This window comes from Centroberyx gerrardi, chromosome 10 (genome assembly GCF_048128805.1).
Source record: "Centroberyx gerrardi isolate f3 chromosome 10, fCenGer3.hap1.cur.20231027, whole genome shotgun sequence".
Classification (NCBI taxonomy): domain Eukaryota; kingdom Metazoa; phylum Chordata; class Actinopteri; order Beryciformes; family Berycidae; genus Centroberyx; species Centroberyx gerrardi.
The window spans coordinates 8,491,937-8,516,501 of NC_136006.1; the positions used below are offsets into that span (position 1 = coordinate 8,491,937).

The 24,565-nt window shown below is 41.4% G+C and overlaps 2 protein-coding genes across 2 annotated transcripts; one reads left to right on the forward strand and one right to left on the reverse strand.

Annotated features, from left to right (window-relative positions):
* The first annotated feature begins 1,000 nt into the window (after nt 1-1,000).
* stk17b (serine/threonine kinase 17b (apoptosis-inducing)) lies at nt 1,001-15,122 on the forward strand. Its single transcript, XM_071918285.2, has 7 exons — nt 1,001-1,541; nt 4,523-4,735; nt 7,488-7,626; nt 8,331-8,457; nt 9,326-9,374; nt 9,539-9,718; nt 10,829-15,122. The coding sequence occupies exons 1-7, from the start codon at nt 1,417-1,419 to the stop codon at nt 11,058-11,060; spliced, it is 1,065 nt and encodes a 354-aa protein (XP_071774386.1). The 5' UTR covers nt 1,001-1,416; the 3' UTR covers nt 11,061-15,122.
* Nucleotides 15,123-16,488: 1,366 nt separating this feature from the next.
* Nucleotides 16,489-24,013, reverse strand: c10h2orf69 (chromosome 10 C2orf69 homolog). Its single transcript, XM_071918297.2, has 3 exons — nt 23,462-24,013; nt 18,720-18,958; nt 16,489-17,904 (listed from the first exon to the last, which is right to left on the reverse strand). The coding sequence occupies exons 1-3, from the start codon at nt 23,744-23,746 to the stop codon at nt 17,427-17,429; spliced, it is 1,002 nt and encodes a 333-aa protein (XP_071774398.1). The 5' UTR covers nt 23,747-24,013; the 3' UTR covers nt 16,489-17,426.
* Nucleotides 24,014-24,565: the final 552 nt, after the last annotated feature.

Genomic DNA, 24,565 nt, shown 5'->3' on the forward strand with positions numbered 1-24,565 from the left:
CATGCTCCAAAAAAAAGTGTTATTGTTACTTTCACATGTGCGTGTCTGCCTATCTTAGTAATAGGTCGGAGGTCATGGTTCATTGTTCATGGAGACACAGAATCAATAGGGCTGTTTTGATTTCGCGAAAGTGAGAGCACCTGTACGTGTACCATGTGTGCGGTCCTGTTCGTCTCTATCTTTGTATATAATTGTACATGTATGTCTGTCCTGTTGTGTGTATAAATATATATTTTGCACCGAATGTACCAAAGGTTTGGGGCTTGCATAGTCAACCATTAGGCCTGTTCTCAATTTCAGTCTAACAAACACGTCCCCTGGCTTCTGCCACATCCTTACATCACCTCATGTCTGCTTGAGGGGCAATTTTGTGGCATGGGCAACAATCCTTCACATTAGGATATAAACCATTTGGCCAATAAGACATTTTCCATACTGAGGCTTCTCTGCTGCAAAAGACTTGTCTGATAAGATTGATTGCTTGCTCCTCGTCCAAATGAGGACAAAGTGCACCACTCACCTTGCCCAATCCATTTCTGACAGGACTGGGCTCCAGTTTTCAGAACTCCACTCTATGCAAAGCTCCTGTACGTATGTCTCCATTTCACCCCAATGATTGTAATAAAAGAGAACAAATGGCAAATTTTGATTAATGATACATGATTCTTGTTTATCTTTTACACGAGCTTTGGACCCCATGGATGTGCAAATAACTGAATTTATAGAAGGTGTAAGGCCAGCTTTGGAAGTGGGTCAAGCAGGTTTTGAACTACCAGATCTTCCAGATGCTTTGCCAGATGTTAATGGCTTTGCCTGTGCAAAATAGGCAGATTTAGCTGTCTTCATACTCTATCATACTCTATGAAAAACTATTATGGAAGACATAGCCTACAGCCTATATATCTGCTGCAGTGTGCACATTTCAAAGATAAACTCGGGCATGTGTTTTTTTTTTTTTATATCTCATCTGACTACAGTGCGCATGCGCCATACCGTGACGTGTCGAGAAAGTGTCAAACAGAAGGATGTGAAAATGATCGAAAGTCTCTAGTTAAAGTTACTAAGCTATCCAAGGACCGTCCGTAACAACAGTTTGGTTCGTTTGCTCACTGGACTCGCTTGGACATAGTTTCTAAAGTAGCTACTTTTACCGTATCTGAGCTGAAGAAATCGGTTAAACACACTTTTGAACGAGCGGCATTGACCATCGAGCTAACGTACTTAGCGACAGTTGAGCTAAACTGGGGAGGTAACGACAACGATAGCATGCTAGCAAACATTACCATGTAACTAACGTAAACCCGGCTATGTTTACGTTACTAACTTAGCTAGTCATAACTGTCATCTCTCAAGTATTGAACGTTTAGTGCGTTATCTAGCTGGATAGCTGGCCGCAGGACTGATACTGAAGGAAGGATGATGTCCCGGAGGCGGTTGGACAGCCGCAGCGGGCTCAGTGCGGGGCTGCTCGGGGAAATTCAAACCCTGATCAACACGGAGCCGATGGAGAGTGTGTATGAAATCACCGGCGAGTTGGGCAGGTGAGTCTAACAGCTACAGTAGTTTCATGCTTGCTAAACATGGTCCGGGGACTACCAGGGGTGCTTGAGGGGGCTCCAGGGGATCCCCAGCAAACTGAGAGATATCTGTCTGCAGTGCTGAAAAGGTTTTGAGATGTCTTGAGTCATATTATCTAAACACAAGGCCTCATTTTATGTCTTAAATTCAGTTTGAGAGGGCTGAAATCCTAATGTTGTGGCGTCATGGTGAGCTATTCTCATAGGTCTACAGTTGTTTTCGTTTTCACGTCTACTTCAGTAGCAAAATTGGTGTTATATTTCATTCTAACTGGCATTAAAAAGTCTTAAATGTAACTTAATGAAACTTGCAGACACCCTGAAATGAGGAATAGTTTGACTTCACTATTATTTTACTCTCTAGAAGTTGGTACAATTAGAAAATTAAATTATATGGATGGTTATTTTGTTCATACTGTAGGTTTCACAGTCCCCTCTAATAGATCCCCACATACAGTATTAGACAGTCATGTAAATCTGTGAGAAGCCATATCTAACAACCATCACAGATTACATTTCTTGGGACTAAATCTTATCATATAGGGGTCTGTGCTCCAATGTAGGAAGAAAATTGAATAACTGTCATGCACTACCTGTAGAAGCTATGAACTTTTATAGGAGGACTGAATCTCCTTATTGGCAAAGAATAACTTCTTTCTTTCCTTTATCTAACCCGTTACAGTATTACCTACCCGGCTTTTTAGCGTTATTAATTTCTATATATGGTCATAGTCTATAACAAAGATGAAGTAAGTAAATGCACTAATGCTAACTACATTAACTCTGATCTGGACTGTAAGCTTTCTTGAAGACAGTGTTGGACAAGACCGTAATCAAGTGTCAGTCACTCTGAACCAATGCAACTGCTGAACTGATGGTGGAAGATGTTCATCTTTGCTGAACATCTTTGAAGTGTGATTGAAGTAATGTGTGTTTGTATTTGCGTGTGTTCAAATCCCATCATCTGTTGCCCTACTGTACGCTACACCTCATGAATCTAACCCCCTGCCCCCATTCTGCTTTCAAACCAGGAGGAAGGAAACAAGTGCATGTGGAAACCAGACTTGAGTTCAGCTTCTGAGAAAGAGGAAATAACACGGGCTACTTCCATTTTAACCCCTCGCTCTCTCAGCATCGATCAGCTGTTTGTGTGTGTGAGATGCCAAAACAGGAAGTTTTGAATTGCAATATTTTTCAAGAATGTGACAAGGGCAGTAAACAAATGTTAGGCCACAAATTTACCACCTCACATCTGACCTTTTAAGGACTTTGCAGTAGTGTACATTTTAAATAGCCTACACCCAGAGGATCCAAATGGTACATACAGGGTATCTGTGAGTCCTTGAAAAGTCAGAAAAAGTCTTAAAATAAGTTATCTAAATTTAAGGCATTAAAAAGTATTAAAATGTCTTAAATCCAGTTAGTAGAGGTCATATTTTTTCACCATGGCTTCTTTGCGCTGCATGTCCACTCTTAGGCTAATACAGAACAGGGTTAGTTGTACAACATGCATCATATCTGCTTTGCTAAACACAACTGGACCTCATGTCCCTTTAAAACTAATTTCTGTTGCCTTTTTTGCTATTCTGCCCATTTACAGTTTCACAACTTTCATTAACTATCAGAAATAGGCGTTTTTTTATTATTATTATTATTTTTTTTTAAGTGTTGAATTTAGCTTTCTAAAATCTGCAAGTACCTGTGTACATAAGAATCAAATTTATTTAGACAGTGACTTGTAACTGTAAGAAAAAAATCCCCTATTACTATTCTTTTATTTCTTTCTCTAACACTTCTTTCTCACCTGACTGTTGTAGAGTCACAAGGATATTGTCAGGGCGTTATGGCTCTGACCCTCACAGTCCTTACACTTGGTTACATGTAGAGATGGTGATTTTGGATTTGAAACTTATTCTACCGTTGCAGTCGTTGCAAGGCACTCTGGGTAAGCACATCTGCTAAATGTCAGCTGAATGCCCAAAGGTTTAGCATTGCCTAGTAAGGGGAATGTAGGTCTGGCTCTCAGGACCATTTGTTTAATGTGTAATGAAGGTTTGTTTGCTTACCTGCCAGCCACGGCACCTTTGTGTTCAGTCGCAGTGGAGGAGATAAGCTTAGCCATTTGTTTTGGAAAGTTACTGAATGTAATGAATAAAAATGTGTCATGAGTCAAGTGGATGGTCCAGATACACTGTACAGCTGGATTGTTGCTCCTCAGGTTCATCAGCCATGATGAATTATGGCGCTTAGATCATTCCTAATGGTTCGGCCTAGCTTGTATCTTTCCAGTCTCTAATGTATTCATGTTGAAAAACAGTGGGGGGAAAAAGGGGTTTCTAAAGTGGCACAGGATATAATTAAAATAAATGGATTGGAAGCACCTTCAAAATATTCGACGTTGAATTAGCTTTTTTAAGAAGCTTTAATAAATATTTTGACGTTGCACAAGTAAGGTGCTTCCAATGCCTTTATTTTGATTATATCCAGTCTCTAATGTAGTAATACACTGATACTGGTGTTGGATATCTGGCAGATACCAGGTTAAAATATGGTATTTGTATTGCAGAATTGTCCCCCTAGTACAATCCAATAAGAGTAATGTACCATGAGTAATGTCAGAAATCCAAATAATGTAACTTGGTTTTGAGGATGTTAGATTTTCCGAGATAAATGAATTAAATCTGGAATAGTTTTGTCCAAGGACTCCAAACTAATCGTCTTAAGTCTTTATTGTTCAGTAAAATTCATGTATCTGATTCCTAATACTTGGTGTCAGCCAATACCTCAAGTTCAGTACTTTAAATCGGCATTGATGCATCCTGAAAATTGCTAGACCTCACTAACATCATCATACTTTGTCTGTTTCCTCCAGGGCACAACTTTAACCATCTGTCCTCTCTCTCTCTCTCTCTCTCTCTCTCTCTCTCTCTGTCTCTCTCTCCTAGGGGAAAGTTTGCTGTGGTGAAGCGCTGTGTAGAAAAAGCCACAGGGAAAGCGTTTGCTGCCAAGTTCCTGCGGAAGAGGCGGCGGGGTCGCGACTGCCGGGCAGAAGTGGTTCATGAGATGGCCGTCCTGGAGACAGCCCGCAACAACACCCGCGTGGTCAACCTGCACGCCGCCTACGAGACCGACCATGACATCGTCCTAATACTGGAATAGTGAGTTCACAACAGAGCCAGTAACATGCTCTTTTATCTCTTGACTATCTGCCACCAGAGATCCTTGTGAGGGTTCCAGGGGGTCCCCAGCAAATTGATGAATTGTTAAACTTCACCATTATGTAATTTACTAGAAGTTAACACAATTAGAGAATGTAGAAGAATGACTATTTTGATCATAGTTTCAGTGTTATCTCTCTACCCACAATACAGTCTTGGAATTCTGGACAAAATCATATCTAAAAATATTCTCAGATTTGGGTCAGAGAGACAAAATCTCTGTGGGTCCGTGGCCCTAATGTGGACTAAATTAGGGGTCCTTGATATGAAAAAGGTTGAGAATCACTGCTCTACGCAACGTTTTTTGCTGGGCGTACATAATCTTTTTCAGCAATGCCCTGCTTCACATTCATACAGTTGCACACATTCACTCTGCAGATCTGCCAACTGTACTTATCAACTGTTGGCAGCTTCACTGGCGCCAGTTGAGCTTAAAGGCGTTGTTCAAGGGCACCTCTGGTTACAATCGCACGTCTCCAGTCTCTACAGTCTACACTACCGCCACTCACTCTGATAATGTAACGCCAGAGAGGTCATTCTTACTGTCAGATTTATCAGGATTTATTTCAAGACTAAAATCCTCATGTATACTAAATTACATTTTGAGCTCCAGTTGTACATGACTCTACTGAACATATGGTCCCATATGATGATGCCGTAGAATAACTGTAATCTCACAATCTACCTCTGTTGAAGGCAAGGCAAGGCAAACTTTATTTATATAACACATTTCATGCACAAGGCAAATTCAGTGTGCTTCACATAAAACACTAAAAATACAGTTTGTCAGGCAAAATGACTCATTATGACTCAACTCATAAAATGAAAAAGAAAGAAAGATAAAATAGGTAAGTATGGATAATAATAAAACATAGATATAATAATAAAAATAATAACACTTGTTACATCTACATACAGATGATTTAGCAAAAGGCCACAGAGAAAAATAATATTTTGAGCCTACTTTTAAAAGAGATGGTCACATCTCAGGACATCTGGAAGTTTATTCCAGTAACTGGGAGCATAATTAGTAAAAGCAGCATCACCGGATTTTGTTTTCATTGATGTCATTTCATTTCTGTTGAATTAAGCATGTTGTAATGTGTAGACCTGTCATGATTAATCATGTTTTTTAAATGAATTGGCCTCCCTTGTCTCGCATATTGCTGATCTTTTATCTTTCAGTCTTATTGCCCTTAAACTTCACTGCTCTGTATTGTCAAAACAGAAACTTGATGTGAAACATAGATTGGGAATAAGGAATCCACATGACTGTCTTAAGGTGAATTGTGGTGATTTTCCAACCGCACCCTCAGCACTTGTTGTGTATTCGGCAGGCCGGCCCTCAGCAGAAAGGTTTCCACCCTCTCTGTCTGCTACAATGAGACTCGGAGATGGCTTAGTCCCTCCCTGAGAGCAAAGACAGCCTGGAAAACACCAATGGGAAATGCCAAATTAGAAACTTGATAAACCTGAAGTGTAATAAAACAAGATGCACTTGTCGCACTGTGCGCAGTTTTACGTCAGTGATAGGGCAGTGGAACAACATTGTTGCCTTAATCATACAGGATCAACTCTGCTGTTGTTCCTGTACAAATAAATTTGTCTTGTTTCCTTGTTACTGGGAACTGGAAATTATATTTACAATCTAGGCTTTTGACGTGTGCTCAGTAAAAGCATCTTTACAGTAGGGATGCACCGATACCGATACTGGTATCGGTATCGGGGCCGATACCAGGTTAAATGGAATATCGGTATCGGAGATTTTACCCAAGACTAAAATCTGATACCGAAAGCCATGAGTAACATGTAAGAAATAAAGCAAACTGTCTTGATTTTATGCATTTGTGGCACATAGAAGCCTGTATTTCTCAAACAGTGGGAAAAACAAGGATTTTATCTCAATAATTTTGTCCATTGACCCCAAACTAAGGAAGTAAGCCTGCACTGTTCAGTAAAAGTAAAGGATCGGATCGGTACTCAGTATCGGCCAATACTTAAACTTTCATACTCGTAATCGATATCGGCATTGAAAAAGTGGCATCGGTTCATCCCTACTTTACAGTTCAAGACAAGGCTGTGTGCTTGATGATCAGTAAAGACGCACAGCTGTTCATTTTCCCAGCTGTTTCAGCCGGCTTCTGTACTACAGCGGGGTTTGGGCGTGATGCGTTGTTCTTGCCGTGAATCATAGTGCTTCCTATTTTATTCTTGTCGGCCAAGTCACCATCTGATACATCCTCAGTTGGCAAGTAATCTTCCAGGATCTTTATCCGTCCTTGTGTTTTAGAATCGTGTGATATTAGAACTTGTGATATTAGATATTACGTGAAATGTGTCATGGAGGACACAAGAACACATATTGAGGAAGCAGACGGGACGAGTCATGGGTATTTGTATAGATTTGTATAGATTGCCAGTCATCTGGTTTTCTGAATTCATTTGCATTCCTCTTGAAGAATGATTATCAAGTCCTATACATAATTTGTTTGCGTAAAATGTGAAGGCTCACATCTTTTTTTAAAGGAATGGACGGGAGTTGATGGTCACGTTGCCTCATTAATGATATCTTACCGTTTTACAGTGCCACAAAATTTGCCTGGTGTATCACCGCCCTTTGACATTTGTATAGATAACTGTTTTATAATCAATCTTTATGTGTGTGTGTGCTTGTGTTTATGTGTTTGCCCAGTGCGGCGGGTGGAGAGATCTTTGACCACTGTGTGTCAGATGAGCTGCTGCCAGAGGCCCAGATCACCCGTCTGATCAGACAAACCCTGGAGGGAGTCCACTACCTCCACCAGAGCAGCCTGGTGCACCTGGACCTCAAGGTCTATACACACACACACACACACACACACACACACACACACACACACACACACAGATGTAGCTGGAGCCAAGAAAACAGTCCTAAGTGCCCCCATTTTGACATGCTCACTTTCTCACCGCCACCAAAAACTGCGCGCTCACCAGCATTGCCATGTATTTCCATAGGCTTTGTAAATGCAAAATTCGCAATTAAAACCGCTATTTGTTTTTCCCACGACACAGTTAAGCTCAGGGTGAAGATTATAGGTGTTAACAGACCCATATTTACTGTAGCCCCTGGGCGAGGCTTCCCTCTCACTAGAAACAGGTGCATAGCCCGGGGCAGAAGTGGCCGAGTAGAAAGTGGGAAAAGCTTGTTAACAGCACACCTGTGCAACATGAGTGAGTGTGACACCGCTCCTCTAACATCGACACCAGGGCAGGAAACAAAGGTTTGGTCACCTGACTGCAGTGGCTGGTGGATTCCCATGTTAAGGCACACATTTTTTTTTACCTGATGATAAATAGTTTTTTAGATTAGAAAATAAAGTCCAGACGATGGTTGCCACCCGTCAAAGTGGCTGGTAAAGATGTAGAGTAAGTTGCAGTTATCATAGTGGCTGTTGGTAATTTCCCAGCCTAATTCACAGCCCCACTCTGATATGGAAACATGTGGTTCTTATGTTCACCCTGTGTTTCTTCTTCGTTTTTGTGTCTTTTCCAGCCCCAGAACATTCTCCTGACTAGCCCGTCTCCTCCAGGCGATATAAAGATTGTAGACTTTGGCCTGGCACGTCGGCTGGGCGCGGTGGGAGAGCTGCGAGAGATTCTTGGCACGCCTGAATACGTGGGTAAGGTGATGCTTATAAAACGTTTTCATTAGTCACGGACATCAGTCAGGTTAGGGTCGAAATAAAGACAACAGCAGCTTTGGTTCATTCATCTGTTAGAGAGCAAGGTCAGTGAGAGTCAGTAAAGCCCCTCCGATGTGATGATGATGATGATGATGATGGAAAATGCCATTTTAAGGCATCACATACATTCACTCCCATACATTTTCAGTAGTTTATGGTTATGGAGAAGGCCTTGGCATATGGCTGCCACCGTCATCATCATTATGCTCTTCAAGCCACTTGTGGATAAGGACATTGTCATCCTCAAAGACTGCAATGCTGTCACAGAAGAGATGCATCATGGGATGAAGGTGTTCACACAAAGTCAGTAGTGATTACAATTTTCCCATCAATCATAGGGATTATTGGGTTTAATCCATGCCAGGAAATACACCCCGCACTATTACAAAACCACCAGCTAGCTTTGCCCTGTCTTGTGTAAGTTTTGTTTCTTCCAGCCATATCCTGTAAAATTACCCAATCAGTTCTTTAATTCGTTTAGTACAGTGATAAAACATACAAGCAAAGGGATTTAAAAAAAAAAATAAACACAGTAATAAAATGCAATGACATAGACAGAAATTTGTGCAGATGAGATTAAAAAGCAAGTGGCTCATAAAAAGAAATCACCAAGAAACAACCAATAAAAAAAACAAAGAAATCAAGATGACAAACAAAGACACAGACAGAACTTAATTGACAACAGATCACAACATGGTAGAGCGCTGTAAAACTACATTATGTATGAAATGACAAGGGAAATAAAAGGGAAATGTTCTGGCAGTATTAAAAGATAACTCACTTTTTCTTCCATGTCTTCATTTAGCCCCAGAGATCCTGAATTACGAGCCAATCACAACAGCAACTGACCTATGGTGAGTCCTTCCTTGCAAACCTGACAGTTAATTAATTTTAGAGTACAGTTCAGCGTTTGTGACGACTTCAAAGTCCTCCTGTGTTCCCTCTGGTATCCAGCACACAGGCTGTGTACTACATGTGTTCTGAGTGCGTCTTGCATGCATGTGTGTGTGTTCCTCAGGAGCGTGGGAGTTATAGCCTACATGCTGGTGACGGGTGAGTCTCCGTTCGCGGGGGACGACAAGCAGGAGACGTATCTGAACGTGTCCCAGGTCAATGTGGACTACAGCAGGGAGGCTTTCTCCAGGGTGTCCGAGCTGGCTGTGGACTTCATCCGCAAGCTGCTGGTCAAAGTGCCTGAGTGAGTGAGACTAAAGCTGTCTGCATACTAACAACGTGCCTTGAACTTGCCCGAAATAGAAACAGTCGAACACGCCACCGCATACAAATTTGTGGTGTTGGTTTATTTACACTCCACACCAGTAGGGGTGCATTAAGATTAACGAGATAACAGTAACTGAAAACGGAAATACCGGTGATAAAAACTCAAAACAACAGCAATGGCTGTGGTGAAAGAGCGATAAAGTTAACTGAAGGAATATGAGGATTTAGAAACCATTTGATCGGTCATAAAGGTACAGATTTCCTCTAACGAGCTCAGAAAGCCGAGTCTCAAGTCAAGCGATTCATTTTGAATGAAGTGACCAACACAACCAAACACGTGATATTTTAGACCATCTGCAGACTGTCACATAGTTGCGGCTGGTGTGCAAAGAATTTGACTTGCAGTGCTTTGTTTTTCCGCAAAAGTGTCCTTTTGTCCGTACAAACCTGCTGAAAGTAATTTCTGCAGCAAGCATACCACCTCCTTTAGTGATCATGATATAAGTCTTCCTCATTCTGACTTCTGCTGCATCCTGTAATGTTTTTGCCCTTTAATGATGACTTTACAGTTTGTAATCTATGTGGGGAAAAAGCTGGCAAGGCTGGTTTCCTGGTTTACTTTCTTACTTACTTAATTTCTGCTTCTTGACCAAAATATAAATCTTTGTTTTCCTGCTGCTTTTTATGTTATCCTATATTATGATAATGGGGCCATTAGTTCAACCAATCTGAAAGACACAAACTTTTATCAAACCTCTCTTACAAAGGTTCATATGCTAACTTGAACAAAATAACATAATAAGGAGTGGAAAGTAGTCTCACTTCACTTTGAATTGATTTGATTGACAGTGGATTGACCCCAGCTGTGACCTGTGTTCTTCTATTATTATTATGTTTATTGTTTTTCTTTTATTCTTATGTGTTATTTACTTTTATATTCATTTATTTTGGTATTTTAAGCCTGTTCAGCACTTTGGTCAGCTGTGGTTGTTTTAAATGTGCTATACAAATACATTTTGACTTGACTTGACTTGACTTGACCTACAGGCTGGTTAGATGCTAAGTGTTTGACCTTGTTTGGCTGCAGGGACAGGCCCAGCGCTGCAGACTGTATGAGTCACCCCTGGCTGTGGCAGCTGTACCTGGGCCCGGAGCCCGTCACGCCCCGCCCCGTCCGCGAGAGGAGCTGCGGCACAAAGTGGGGCGCCCCGCCCGAAGACCCCGAAGACAAGGAGAACATCCTGGAGTCGCCCCACTCTCAAGCAAAAAAGTTCCGCTTCGACGAGGAGACGCCCGCTGCTGTGGACGGTGACTTCTAAAAAAGGAAAAATAAAAGGGGGAAACCAGCTCACTCCTCCCTCACAGCTTTTAATTGTTTTATGCATCCAGAAAACCAGCAGTCCGCCGCCTGAGAGCACTTAGGTCTTGTTTGTGTCCCACTCCTCGGTCAAATGCGGGAGTGACCACTCAAACCAAAGATAACCAGCTAAAGTTTGAGATCTAACGCTGATTCATCACTGTTGAAACACGTGTGGAATTTGTACGTCTCAGTTAATGCAGTGTGTTAACCTAAAGTATTTAATACGTTTTATTGTGAGCTGTCTCCGGTATTTTCAAAGTACTGTCTAAATCCACACCGTGTTGAGTGTTCAGTTGTCCCCCGTATTGAAAACGGCTAGTGTGGAGTATCTCAAGGGAAATCTATGCAATACTGCTCTTCTTCATTTGAAATGGCTTTGTCAAGAAATTTCTATTTCATACTCTGCCTAAAGGCCAGAAATAATTTTTTAAAAAGGGATCTTAGTCATCATCGGTCCCAGCTAGTATTTTGTTGCTGTTTCGCTTCAACAGAAATATGTGGCATGACATCTAGATAAGCACTGCTGCACTGAGGAAGTATAATAATGTCCTTATTTGCATGTTAGAGCGAATTAAGGGCAGCTGGACAGTGGCATCATGGGAAAACAGAAATGGGGGTTTTGATTTGAAGTGTTTTCAACTATCTGACCAAGTTTTGTGTTCTTTGTGTTGTATATTTCTTATTCCCTGAATGTTGGGACTTCAAAATCATAACACAAATTTAAAGCAACAGTACAGATTATATAGTTTATCTCACCTGCCTCTGTGGCCACTGTTTTTCACTCAAAGCTGGTAAAGCATGTCACTGTGCATGTCGTAACCCTTATCTCTGACTCCCTGCGACATTACTGTTCACTGTACTTTGTGTCCTTGTTGTTGCGTGACGAAAGTTGTGCTTCCTCTGTCAAAACAACCAGCGGTAGGGTAGAATTACACACAAACATATTACATTCATTTTACCATGTTGCCTTTCCCGAGCTTTCATGCATTCTGAAAAAAAAGCATAATTTTCCCCCTGTATGAAAACCCTTGAGGGTTTAATCTTGTATAAGAGTTTTAGATAAAACTCCTTTGATAACTTGAAACCTCATTGTATTCCCCTTACAAAGGATTGAAAGAGTTCTAGTGTTTAATCTTATATCTAGATTATTTGAAACCATATTGACAAAGATTCACCATACACCATACACGACTCATTTGAAAATGTAATGACATCAAGTTTATTTTATGACACTAAGTGAGCCAACAAGTCATGCTGGTGTTCATGACATTCCTGTTTAGCCCTCCACGGTGAGATAGAAACTTTAGACTGTAACAGCTCAGAAGCGGTGACTCACCCGGTCGTTCGCACGCCACACCCATGCTTACTCAAATGGATTTCCTCACATAGCTTGTGTCAGTTCCTCTTTGTCCGCTAGCAGAAGAGAAACGTGACTTTAGCACTTACTAAATAAGCACACACGCGTATTGAACTGATAACCGGAACGGGAGTCGGTGTATGAAATCCCATCTGTTCCTGTGTTCTGGAGAGGCTCGTCGTGTGTCTTCAGTCACTCACTTAAAGCCATCTAATCTGCTTTCATTTGTTCAGCATTAAAAGCTACTTTACTCCTCTCTGGTCGGGGGTGCCTTAAAGCTAAAGCTTAGTTATGAGTCTAAGTCATGATGAAGTGTGCTTTTTGGGAATACGGCAACTGATTTCCATGTTTGATGGATCCGTCCGCTGTGTTCCTGTCGTTCTCATCTCAGGACATGCTCTGTCACTCTCTACCTTCCTGTATTTGCTCACTTTGTTTTATTTTCTTAATGTAATTCTTTATAGGCCTATTATTTATGTACTGGAGTCATACTTTATATGTTGATGTAAATGCTGTGCTCATGTGTCTTATAATGGGGTTTTGAGACTACGGCGGGAGACAGGCGACTTAGGATGATTAGGGTGTTATTTAAACAAAAATGATGCAGTTTGGTTACAGTGTAATGAATAATAAATAGACATGTTTGGCTGCAATTAATTGGAATGGTGAAAGCAAGGAATAGTTTGTTGAATGGTACTGGGAAGTAAAACTACAGATGGATTTGGAGCGAAGATGAGTCAGATGGTTTTAGTCGTGGAGAAGTTTATAGAGTATCAGGTTTGATGGAATTTGAGATGTTTTGGAGTCGGGAAAGAGACGTTTTATGCTGGTAAAACGATTAAGTTCTGAAGTTGAGTATTAGGAAATGTGGGAACGAAAGGTTTTCGGGTGATGCAGATGAGACAGAGGGAAGACTTTGAATAGATTTCATTATAAAGTAGATGTTTTAGAAGAGAGATGGGTGTGTGATGGAGAAAAACACTGTATAATGTGAAATGAGGGGCTGTTGGTTCACAGGCAACGCTGTATCTTTTGTCAGAGTATGACAGGACGGACTTTAATGAAAAACCTTTGTGGCAGCATCTCACTGAGGCGCAGCGTCGCCGCTCGGACGGCTGTTACTCGCAAGCCTCCAGTGAAACATTCCCTTTTTTGTTCCGAGGTGCCAAACCAAATAAGACCACATTGTGTTTGTTGTTGTTGTCCTCGAGGCTTTCCTAGCGCTGTCACCAGCTGGTACAATGGTCTTTGTGTGGGAGCCGGGCGTCTCCAGCCACAGCCATGCTCTCATCCGTATGCTGTCATCCTCAAAAACTGGAACACCACGCTGTTAAAAACAACGTCCGTCTTAACAAGTCGGTTCATTCAGCAGTTTTTAAGTCCTGTTTTTCTTAAAGCGAGTGAGAAATTGCATTTAAGCTTGTTTAAAGAATTTTCTCCAGACAGGTGACGGTGTCTTGAAATAAGATAATTTATATCAAGATGATGTCAGTTGATTTGAGAAGTCTTGAAAGTTTATTTGTATAGAAAGTAAGTAAAGCTGTCACTTCCCGTCACCAGAATCTCCCTCTTGCTATAAGGAACTATTTTTTCCTAAAACAAGTGAGAAATTCTAGGTGTTCTAAAAATAAATAATAGTAATCCCAGCCGGTGTCAGTGTCTTGAAATAAGACATAACTCCATTTGTTTCAAGCCAAAATGTTACTTGATTGAGAAAAATCCTTGAAAAAGTTTAATTGTATAGAAACAAGTGAAGCTCTCTCTTTCTGTCACCAGAAACTCCCTCTTGCTATAAGAAAATGAGAAGTGAGAAATAGTTGTTTGTTCTAAAAAAAATTTAAAAAAATCCCAACAGGTGTTTCAAGCCAAGATGATGTTACTTGATTTGAGGGAAATTCTTGAAAAGGTTTAATTGTACAGAAACAAGTGAAGCTCTCTTCTCATTGTCAGAATCTCTTGCTCTAAGAAAAATAAGATTGTTAAGACTCGACATGCCAGCTCATGTCATGTAAAGACGGACTTGTAAATGTCAGCCGGCCCTGCGGGACCTCGCGCCCCTCGTCACTGTGCAGGATGATGAAATGCTTGAATCGGTCGGACGGAGCGGCTCGTGTTTGCCGGGGATCGTTCTGTCCGTCACTTGAACATGATCATGCCGTGGTGTTGATTTTGTTTTTGTACGGCTGACCCAATTAAGTGTTTTTCAGCTGCCAATCACTGTGTGGCCTCTGTGTGTGTGTGTGTGTGTGTGTGTGTGTGTGTGTGTGTGTGTGTGTGTGCCTATTGTCTGGACAAGAGGTGCTTAATTTGCAGTCATGCTGTCATCCTCGAGAACTGGAGCACCAGGAACGTCAGGCGAGTCTGATGTCACCCCACATTCCTGCTTGTTAGACCTTCTCCTGCTTGAACACAGTAACACACTGAAGGATATATTTGAGTCAAACTCAGTCACAAGCACAAGCACATAACTGTTCAAGAGATGTATGTTTATTTTGCATTTTATACATTTTTTTTTTAATGTATGAGCCTTTTGATTGCATTTGAAATTGTTGATTTAGAAAAAAAAAAAGAGGATTAAATCTGTGTTGTATTTTGATCGACCACAGGCTAATATTTAGGCATCACAAAGCAAACCGAAAAGCCCATTAAAGATTGTAGAAAATATGTAATGGTGCATTTGTGATATTTTTGTTGTCCTGAGTCTATGAAATGTAGAACTGGATCTTTATTTCCTCTTCAGTTCTCCCTTTTTTTTTTTTTTTTTTTGCTTCTTCCACACTGCCACCTGCTGATTCAAGAGAGCTGAAAGAAACTGCAATCCAATAATTAGCAGGTTTCCATATGAAGCAGCCTATCTATTGGTAGTTTACTGTTCATAGAAGAAAATAGCATGGTTCTATAAAGTGTATTCATTAGCAATAAGGTGTAGAGAAAGCTGATTTAACACAATCCACATTTTTTGGCTGCAGAAAACCTAATCTAATATGTACTGCCTGGTAAATATGTGTTCTACCTAATACTATACCTCCTTTTCTCTACTGTATTACCTGAAAGCACTAGCAAAACCTTAAAATTATGCAAAAATAATCATTATTACCATCTTCATCTTGTCTGTCAACACCTGCGAGACTCTCAGGTCTTTGAAACAGCATAACAACACGTAGCAAGTAAACATCAATGGAATGGTATGAAGTTACATTCAGCAGAATGAGTTACAGCCATCGCGATAGTGCAAAGACGCTATGTAAGCTTACATAGAGACCACATCAACTGGAATACATCGTAGATAATAAAACACATGCTCGCTCATCACTGCTGCACGTGCGCGCCACACAGCCAGTTCATCTGCTGTCTAAATCGGAACAAGTCACTTTTGAGCTTTTATTAACTTTTATCCCTGGCAAGTATGTGAATATTTGCTACAGAATGCACAGCTTGCAACCCTTATATGTTAAATAAGTCATATAATAATAACAGCTCTAGTGCCAGATTGATGACCATGCATATTTTTAGATAATGGATTTTGAAAGGGTTTCTATTATTTATCTCTACCTATAAGAGCTTGTGTAAACAGTTAAAACAAGTAAAAATATAAATGTCACTAATGTTTTTCCGTGACAGCAGCAATATGACTTGGTAGACGTTTGTGGCTGAATGCAGGCATCGAAATGGGAGGAGTCTGACAAATGAATATTGGTTGACAAGAATATCAGGATCAAACTAGTGCTGGGCGATATTGACAAAATCAAATATCACAATATTTTAGACCAAATACCGCGATATCGATAATGTGACGATATTTTGGGGATGAGTATTCGTGCTTTCATAAGATATTTACACACAAGAAAATTTTGAAAATGAGTAATGATCATTAGTAATCAGTAATGTGTAATCAGTAAGTAATATGGATATGATCATTGTTCATTTTACTCAGCCAGAACAGGATAATAAGTAAAAGTTTACTGTAATGCAGCCTTTAAGACCAGGAAGAAGCATGGAAGTTATTTCACAATATTACGATAACCAAAATCCCAGACGATATCTAGTCTTATATCACGATATCGATATTTTACGATATATCGCCCAGCCCTCTATCAAACTGACGGAATGACAACAGGACAAACTTCTTTTTACATTCTGACCATGTTACTGGTTTAGATGTGTTTTTGTCACAGCCACACTTTTGAATACAATCAAGATTCAATCTACTCAGAGGCCAATCTGACTGAGGAAGTCTGGTCCTGATGCTGTAGCATCAGTTCAGAGATTCAAGCAGCCGTCTCAGTGAGGTGCGACGTACTTGAAACATTCAAGTGTCAAGCTAGTGCAGGTTTAAAGACAGTCTAATAAGCTGCTCCGCTTCAGCTTTAGATACATTTGTTAACTAAATTTAAAATCATGGCAAAAATTTAAATATGCCAGTTACATAGGCCAACAATAAAACATTCTGAGAACTTAAATTACTGAAGTAATGTTACACTCATAAGCAAAATCCAACCGATCTATTGGAAAACAACAAACAAATCGATTCATTTTCATGATCTTTTCAAATCACTGGCTCCACAGAAACTCAAAGCTTGAGCAGAGTCAGAGTCAAATGTAAAAGTTTACATTTACCCTAAAGTAAATCTAGAGGCGGCCATCGGAGGTTATCATTATTAAACCTTAAAATAAGACTCTGTTCCAGGCCATTCCACCTCACATTAAGTGCATTTAGCAATAGAAAAGAAAGAAGACTCCAGCATTTGTCGCACGCTCTCTAACTTCTGAGCCCTTAAATCACTGGAAAATGAGGTAAGACCAGCAAATAAGAGACACGGGTCAGGAGTTATACTCTCAATAAATAACAAATCTAAAGCGCTGAATTAAGTCCAGCCAATCAGCTTAGCTTTTGGACTTATGTACGTTGTGTCTGAAATCCCCAGTGCTAACAACCACTCCAAACCAGCCAGAGAGCGAGAGCCAAACTCAAAACTCCCTGATGACCCTGAAGTGGTTCTCGATGGAGGCGGGCTCGTCCGCAAAATGCAGCTTCTGGTTCAGACGGGTGCCGAACTCCTCCAGGGTCTTGACGAAGCGTCCGTGCTCGCGGCCGACCCAGGCCCGCATGGGATCGCACACCTCGTAAGGCGTGACGTGGGCGTGGATCGCCACGCCGCTGGCAGCCAGCTCCTTCAGCACCCGCTTGTCTGTCACCCAGGTCTCGCTGCCCCCCGGGTGCCCGCCGTCCAGCCAGTACATGTCTGAGATGCGTTCGACGAAGGCCGACAGCCGCGGGTCGGCCCGGGCGCCGGCCAGCTCGTACACCATCTGGTTCAGGACCACGCAGCCTTTGCTGAAGCCCACCAGCGTCAGGGAGAATCCAGAGGGGATGGAGTCAGCGCCGCCTGCTGGCAGGAGGGGGTTTGGTAGGTTGGCTCGCTCCATGCCGTGGCTCAGCAAGGCCCTGCAATCAGAAATGTTATTTATTATGTGACACCACATACTACAACAATTAAAGTCATATTGACAGTCTCTTCTGCTGAGTGAACCTATTAGGACTGTGACTCTGTCTCTCTCTCTCTAAAATGTTTTTGCGTATTTTCATTTGTAGCTAAATGTGCTGAAAGTGTCTTAGCTAGAGCGCTCTTATAAAACAGATATTTGATCACAAGTGTGCTAACCTGGTTAAATTAAGTCTAAACAAAACAAAACAAAACCAAAACAAGGATTAGAGTGGCCTTGATTGATTAGGGTTGGGTTCTGTTACCTGGTTCCACGTTAGCAAAATACCCAGATTCGTTAATCCCCAAATTGAACGAATCCTCTTATCAAAACCCCCGCCTGCCAATGTCGTCATACGCTTACATCCCCAGTCCCCACTTCCCAGTTTGTGTGTCAACATGGTGGATCGTCACAAGCATTCAAAAGCGTGGGCATAGGCTACTTCTCGAAATTAAACGAGACTACTGCAAAATGCAGTATTTGCGGCACAGTCCTGTCGATTCAAGGGGGGGGTGCCCAAGGGCGATGAATAAGTACCATGTTTTTGAAATTTAGTCCTTTTTTCCTAAACAAATTATTGAAAATGGTTTGATATGTGATTCGATACTGGATTCAGATTCCATAAAATGCTTTCGAGCCCCTACCCCTATTACTGATGGACCACAAGACCAGCCTGATATGCAAATGTTCAATCAAATTCTCCGCGGTGATTCAGCTGACACATATTTCACTTTACACCAGAGAAACTCATTAGAGCGGGAAGGGAGGCCAAGCAACCTGAGGTGGCGAAACGCTCCAAAGTCGGGCGAGTACGGCGCGTGCTCCGGCGCTCCGAACAGGTTGCTCTCCACAAAGTTGTGGTAGCAGCTGAACTTGTGCAGATACATGCGGGAGGCTCTGACCACCCAGACGTGTCGGTCGGGGAAGCGGCGGCCCAGGGTGAGCGCCACCTGCTCCAGACTCCAGGAGAGCCACTGGGCCCCCTCCGGCTGCAGAGACATCTCCTCCTGGAAGTTCTGCACAACACACAGACAGGGAGAGACTGTTTACAGCTGCGATATGCAACGTTTTTCACATTAATAGAACAAAAAATAAATGGGATATATTATACATGATCAGTCTGTGACCCAGTCTATTCGTGCCTAAATCCCCCCTTTTGCCTGAAGTTGACTTGTCAGTGATGTTCAGGATGTTTTGGGGCGTAAACCATTTGATGTGGGTGTGGTCTGGGTTGTGGATATCAAGGTGGGGCTAGCAGATACAGAGCAAGGAAGTCACAGCAACAACAATAATGGTGGAAAGCAGTGAGAAAAGAAAGTACAGCAAAGCTAAACATGCAGCAGACAAGACCCTAAAACACAGGTGAACATCAGCATTGCTTGACTTTTTTTTCTTTTAAATTGCAGATTGGCTGTGCTTGTCATCTGTTTCTTCAACGCCTATGGTTGTTTTACAGCATGGTCAGAAAGTAACAGGGGCTCAGGGTGAAAATGTACTTGAAAGTTAATAAAATGACACTGAAAATGAGAGGGCAAAAACTGACCCTGAATATTAAGAGTACAATTTTTTGCATGCCACCCCGTTTACATGGTTTTTACTTGAATTGTCATGTATTTTGGTTTTGATCAGAAAACAACTGAGCACACAGCCTGAAGCTGTACAAAAAAATTCTGTGCTTGTTACTCTGTTTATGTGATGGTATATTACAATTTAAAATACAACAAATCTCAGTGGTACAAAATGAGTGTTTATTGGCCAGTATGCAATGGAAATTTATATATATTTATAATAAAATTGCCTCTGAAAAGGATCAAAATGCCCCTGAAAGAAAATGTAGCCTAATTTCTTACTCAGCTTTACAGATGCCCGTTACCTCAGCCTCAGGCTAGATGCAATTTCAAAGCAGAAAGCTCATCAATCTGAGTGATAAGTGTTGAATGTGAACTTGACCAACTCAGGGGGAGGAGGGCGGGACGGACAATACATTTCACTGCCTCATGGTGAAAAGTTGGAACCCTAAAATGAAAACCCTAACCCTAAAGTTTAGATGTAATACAATATGTTCTATTGTTTGGCTGTGGCAGAATGATCTCACTGTGCCAATAAAGCTGCTACAATTAAATTGAAAGGGGGGACAACTTGGAAAATGGTACACAAAATATTTATCCATGTGATTTAAGTTCTGACAAGTTCAGGCTTCACTTTGTCAGTCCCGATGAGTGTGCCAAACCAAAAAAATGTGCCCTATATCCTTTCAGGCTAATAGCCACGGTGAGAGTCCAACTAAAAATATCACCAACTCGCTCGTCCTTGGAAGAGTGACCTACTTAATTAGTTCCATCATCAGCATCTTCTCAGTTCCCTGTCAGACTGTCTGGTGACAATGTGTGGTCCTGAACAGGCCCTGAGTTGAACACAATGACCTCATTCACTTTATTTACCATGGAAATATCACACTCACAGCATCCTGCGCATACCAACATCTCCTGGGAAATACCAGGACACTGTGGGAATATTAACACTTCCTTGGAAAGCTGCCTAATGAATTGCAGATGAGTGGAATGAATGGATGGAATGAGTGCTATAGAAATGACAAGTCCTCTTGTAATAAATGGGGGTGGTCTTTGAATTTCTCTAAGGAATTAGAAAGTAAAACTGGTGAGTGATGTTTAATCTCCTTACTCCTCCGTATTTATTATGGCTGATTAGCGAGCGATCCAACAGCTGACTAAAAATAGAAAGAAAAGCCATCGAGACAGCTTTGTCATAATCTGGCAGCAGGAATTACAGTTTAGGCACAAGCTGGAGAGACATTTGAAAGTATTTTAACAGGGAAGGTGAACTGCACACACTCTGCTTCAAACACTTAATCAGTTACACACTTTCTGGGGAGTTGTCCAGTTCATCTGCTGGGCAGATCTGTGGGAGCAGTTTCCCAGCCGCCCCGCACACTCGCATGTCTCCGGGGGAAAACAAAAAGTGCAGCACTGCTCCCATCCTGAGCAAGGTCTGCTTTAAGTGCTTTGCTCTTAAGGTCACTTCAAACAGTAGCTGCTGCTGGAAGGGAAGGCATTCACTTCCTCTGCTCGAAGTGAAACTGGAGCCGCCCCCTCTTTTAATCATTAAGCAAAACCTCCCATCCAGAACAGATGCAACCAACAAGATCAGCACATTCTGAGAAAATCTATGAGAAACAATATGACATGGAAAAAAGTAGACAAATTTAGCTTCAATTAGTCCATCCCCCATATTTTAGAAGATCAGCATGAAAATCCTGCATCAAAGTTTTTCTCAGCATCCATCTTGCACTCTTGGGCCTTATTTTCAAATGTTGCTAGGATGGCAACTGTGATGCTCAAGTGTTTCAATTAATGTAGGCTGGGCATCAAAAATATATATACATGACACCTGCTGGTATTGTGCTGATTAGTGGTATTGGTATGAATTTTAAGGCATCAAATGACATGAAAAAGCTTCAAAATGTTGCATGCTTAAGATGGTATCTCATGTCTTCTACTAGCCTAGGGTGTTTTTTATTGAGAATATTAATTTGGCATGGGCTGATTCTATTTAGAAAAGCAGATGGTTTGTATAAATTAAAATAATTTACCCCATCACATATTGAAAACTACTTCCATTCAAACAAAGAAAGGCACAGAATGTACTGTTTTACATATAAACATGTAACCTATCAGCATAAAAAAAACAATAACCATAATACCCAGATATTAAGCCTACAATCAAGGCACATCCTAAATTGCATCACCATTGAATCTCTGTTAATGTGTGCAAAATGTGCTTATCCCTTGATTAGATTTTTGTTTTTTATTAAATGACTGGTACATACTGTATGTAGTTTTACATGTAGAAATCCTGCGTAGGCCTGTTATGTCTTTCCAACATGCTATTTTGTGTCTTGTGCTTTGTTTTGCTTCCTTGTGACTTATTTTGTTGCATAGTGTATTACATCATTTTGTTCTGTGATTGTTTATTAGTTAGATCTATGTAGGCTCGTCCACTGTAAAGTTGTTTGAGACATGCTTTGTGATGAAGGGCTTTATAAATAAACTTGACGTCAGTATAGCTCAGTGCAGCCAAGTCTGATAGGGTCAAATATCTCCCCTCATAAGTGGAAAATTCCTCTTTGGCTTGCCCCTATTCTAATTTGCTCTGCTGGACGTTTGTTTGAGCTGCAGTTTTGTGTTACACAGTAAGTGATAGTGTATATTAATAATTGGTAAGACGAGACGACTTGTCTCAAATAGAGTTCATGCTAAGAAGACTTTTCGCTTCGGAGCATATCATGTTGTTTACTGATTTCTGTTTGAGTTTTGAATTAACTAGATATTTAGTTACCCAAGTGGGAAACAAGCAATCTAATCCAAGAGAGGCCAAAGGGGATTTCCTATGTAAACAATAACATGCAGGTGATTCCTTTGATTTACTGACTAGTTTGTATGAGGCAGTGCAGTGAAGTATCCCTTACTCTGCTGATAACCTTTTGTGACTCTCATGTGAGGCATCACATGGTGAAAACAAGTACAAGTTGTGAAATGTTTATGAACATGATTTTACAATTAAAGCATGAAAGGCATGTCCTTGAACCTATAGATGTGACATGTCACAAGACTCATTTAGTGCTCAACTGTGTCTTCCAGGTAGTTACACATAAACATTATATACTTTCAAAAACTGCAATCTGTATTCTTATTTAAATGCCAGAAACAGCTGACTATTGCACCACAGCAGGAAGCTAGCTTTTTTGTTTACAAGCCATAATTGGCCAGTAAACCCCAAAATCCACAAGCCACTACCTCAGGTTATGGTTTTTATAACAGAACTGAACCTCCAAATGATGGCTTGGCTGTCAAAGTGGCTGGTAGACTTACTCAGGGGTTCCCAAACTTTTGCACATCAAGACCCCCCAAATCAATATGTTTTAGACCAGTGGTTCCCAAAGTGGGGTCCATTAGGATAGTCCAGGGGTCCCCAAAAAATGTGCAATAGTTTAATTTCACTACTATTTCACTCCCTAGAAGTTAGCACAATGAGAGTATGCATAAAGATGATTATTTTGCTCAAAGGCTTCACCGTGTTGGCATCACCTCACCTACAGTATATAAGCATACACTTTAATAATTCTGCACAAAGTGACATCTAACAACAAAAATCTTCTCGGATGGGGTTCCATAGGACAAAATCAAAATCTTATTAAATGGGGTCAATGATTTAATGTAGTTATTTTTAGGGGGTCCCTGATATGAAAAAGTTTGGGAACCCCTGCTTTAGACAACAGACCAGAACCCCAATCCGAGAAGATTTTAGTTGCCTGTCTCATTTGAAGGTGTGGAGATGTCAGTGGAGAGAGTGAAGAGACATTATAATACAACCTGTCCTGGTACTAACGTCTACAAAATTAAATAACAGAGAAATTAAACAAGTCCGCCATCCCTCCCGGACCCCTGTACCCCAGTTTGGGAACCACTGGGGGTTTATTTCCCACCCTGCACCCCACTCACCTGAATGTCCCCATGGAAAAACACAACATGTGTGTTACTACTCCCATCTTCAGCCGGCTCTCCGTCTGAACCACACCGACTTTGCCCATCTGCAGGCCGGAGGAGCAGCAGGTCGTTCACTCGGCTCGGGTTGTAACCGGGCACCGCGACCAGCCTCTGGAGCCTCTGCGTTCCTGATGGACGCAGCCCCGGAGGCTCGGATGATGACGTCCCCGCCACGGAGCTCATCACTTTGGCCACAGCTAGTACAGAAAAGCCCGCCGCAACTCTTTGGGCGGCTATCATGGACGCTAAAATAAAGCTGGTTTACTGTTTTCAGTCTCAACGCAGTAACTTAGCTAGCTTGGCTCTCCATGCTGCTGCTAGCTAGCTAGCTGAGTAGCCGACTAGCAGCACAGCATCATATTATCCGTTAGCAAGCAAGGCCCGCGAGCCTCTACGTAGTCGTTAACCGTTACTCTCATCGTTGCACGACGTGTCCTAACCTTCGTCTCTCTCGATTTACTGCAGTTTATTAGAAACTCCACTTACCTCGGTGGTAATTCTTACAGTTTCAGGTTTTGTCCACAAAGTGGCGCTGTTTATTAAAAAATAAGTGTCAACAAACGTGTCAACAAAGCATGAGCACATCTGCGCATGGCTGTTTCTTCCGACAGCCAGCTGTATCAGAGAGTGTCCAGACGTAGCGAGAGGTTTCACTCCTGTTTACTTCCGTCTTTGCTACATTCCATCAGGTAGACCGTTTCAAACACATTTCAGGCAAGGAGGTTCTGCAGTACAAAAAATTTTTTAGCAGGTGCTACGCGCATGCGTAGTATGGTGATTGCCAATTTCAGTAATAAATATTCATCAAGATTGCATAAATTAGCTGATGTATACATTAGCTAGCTATCCTGCTAAATGAGAATTCATTAATGTTATGATTTTAGACAGTTGTATGCATTTGTGAGATGGTTATCTGTCCCTAAGCTGTTCCGGTTTGGAGGACAAAGGGTTTTCGGTAGGCTGGAACAGGAGGCGAACCATCTTGATACTAAAGTGCAGGGTCTTAGCTGCACATGCTAAATTCTACTTCTCAGCATTTTCGCAGATCTGAATGTGCAA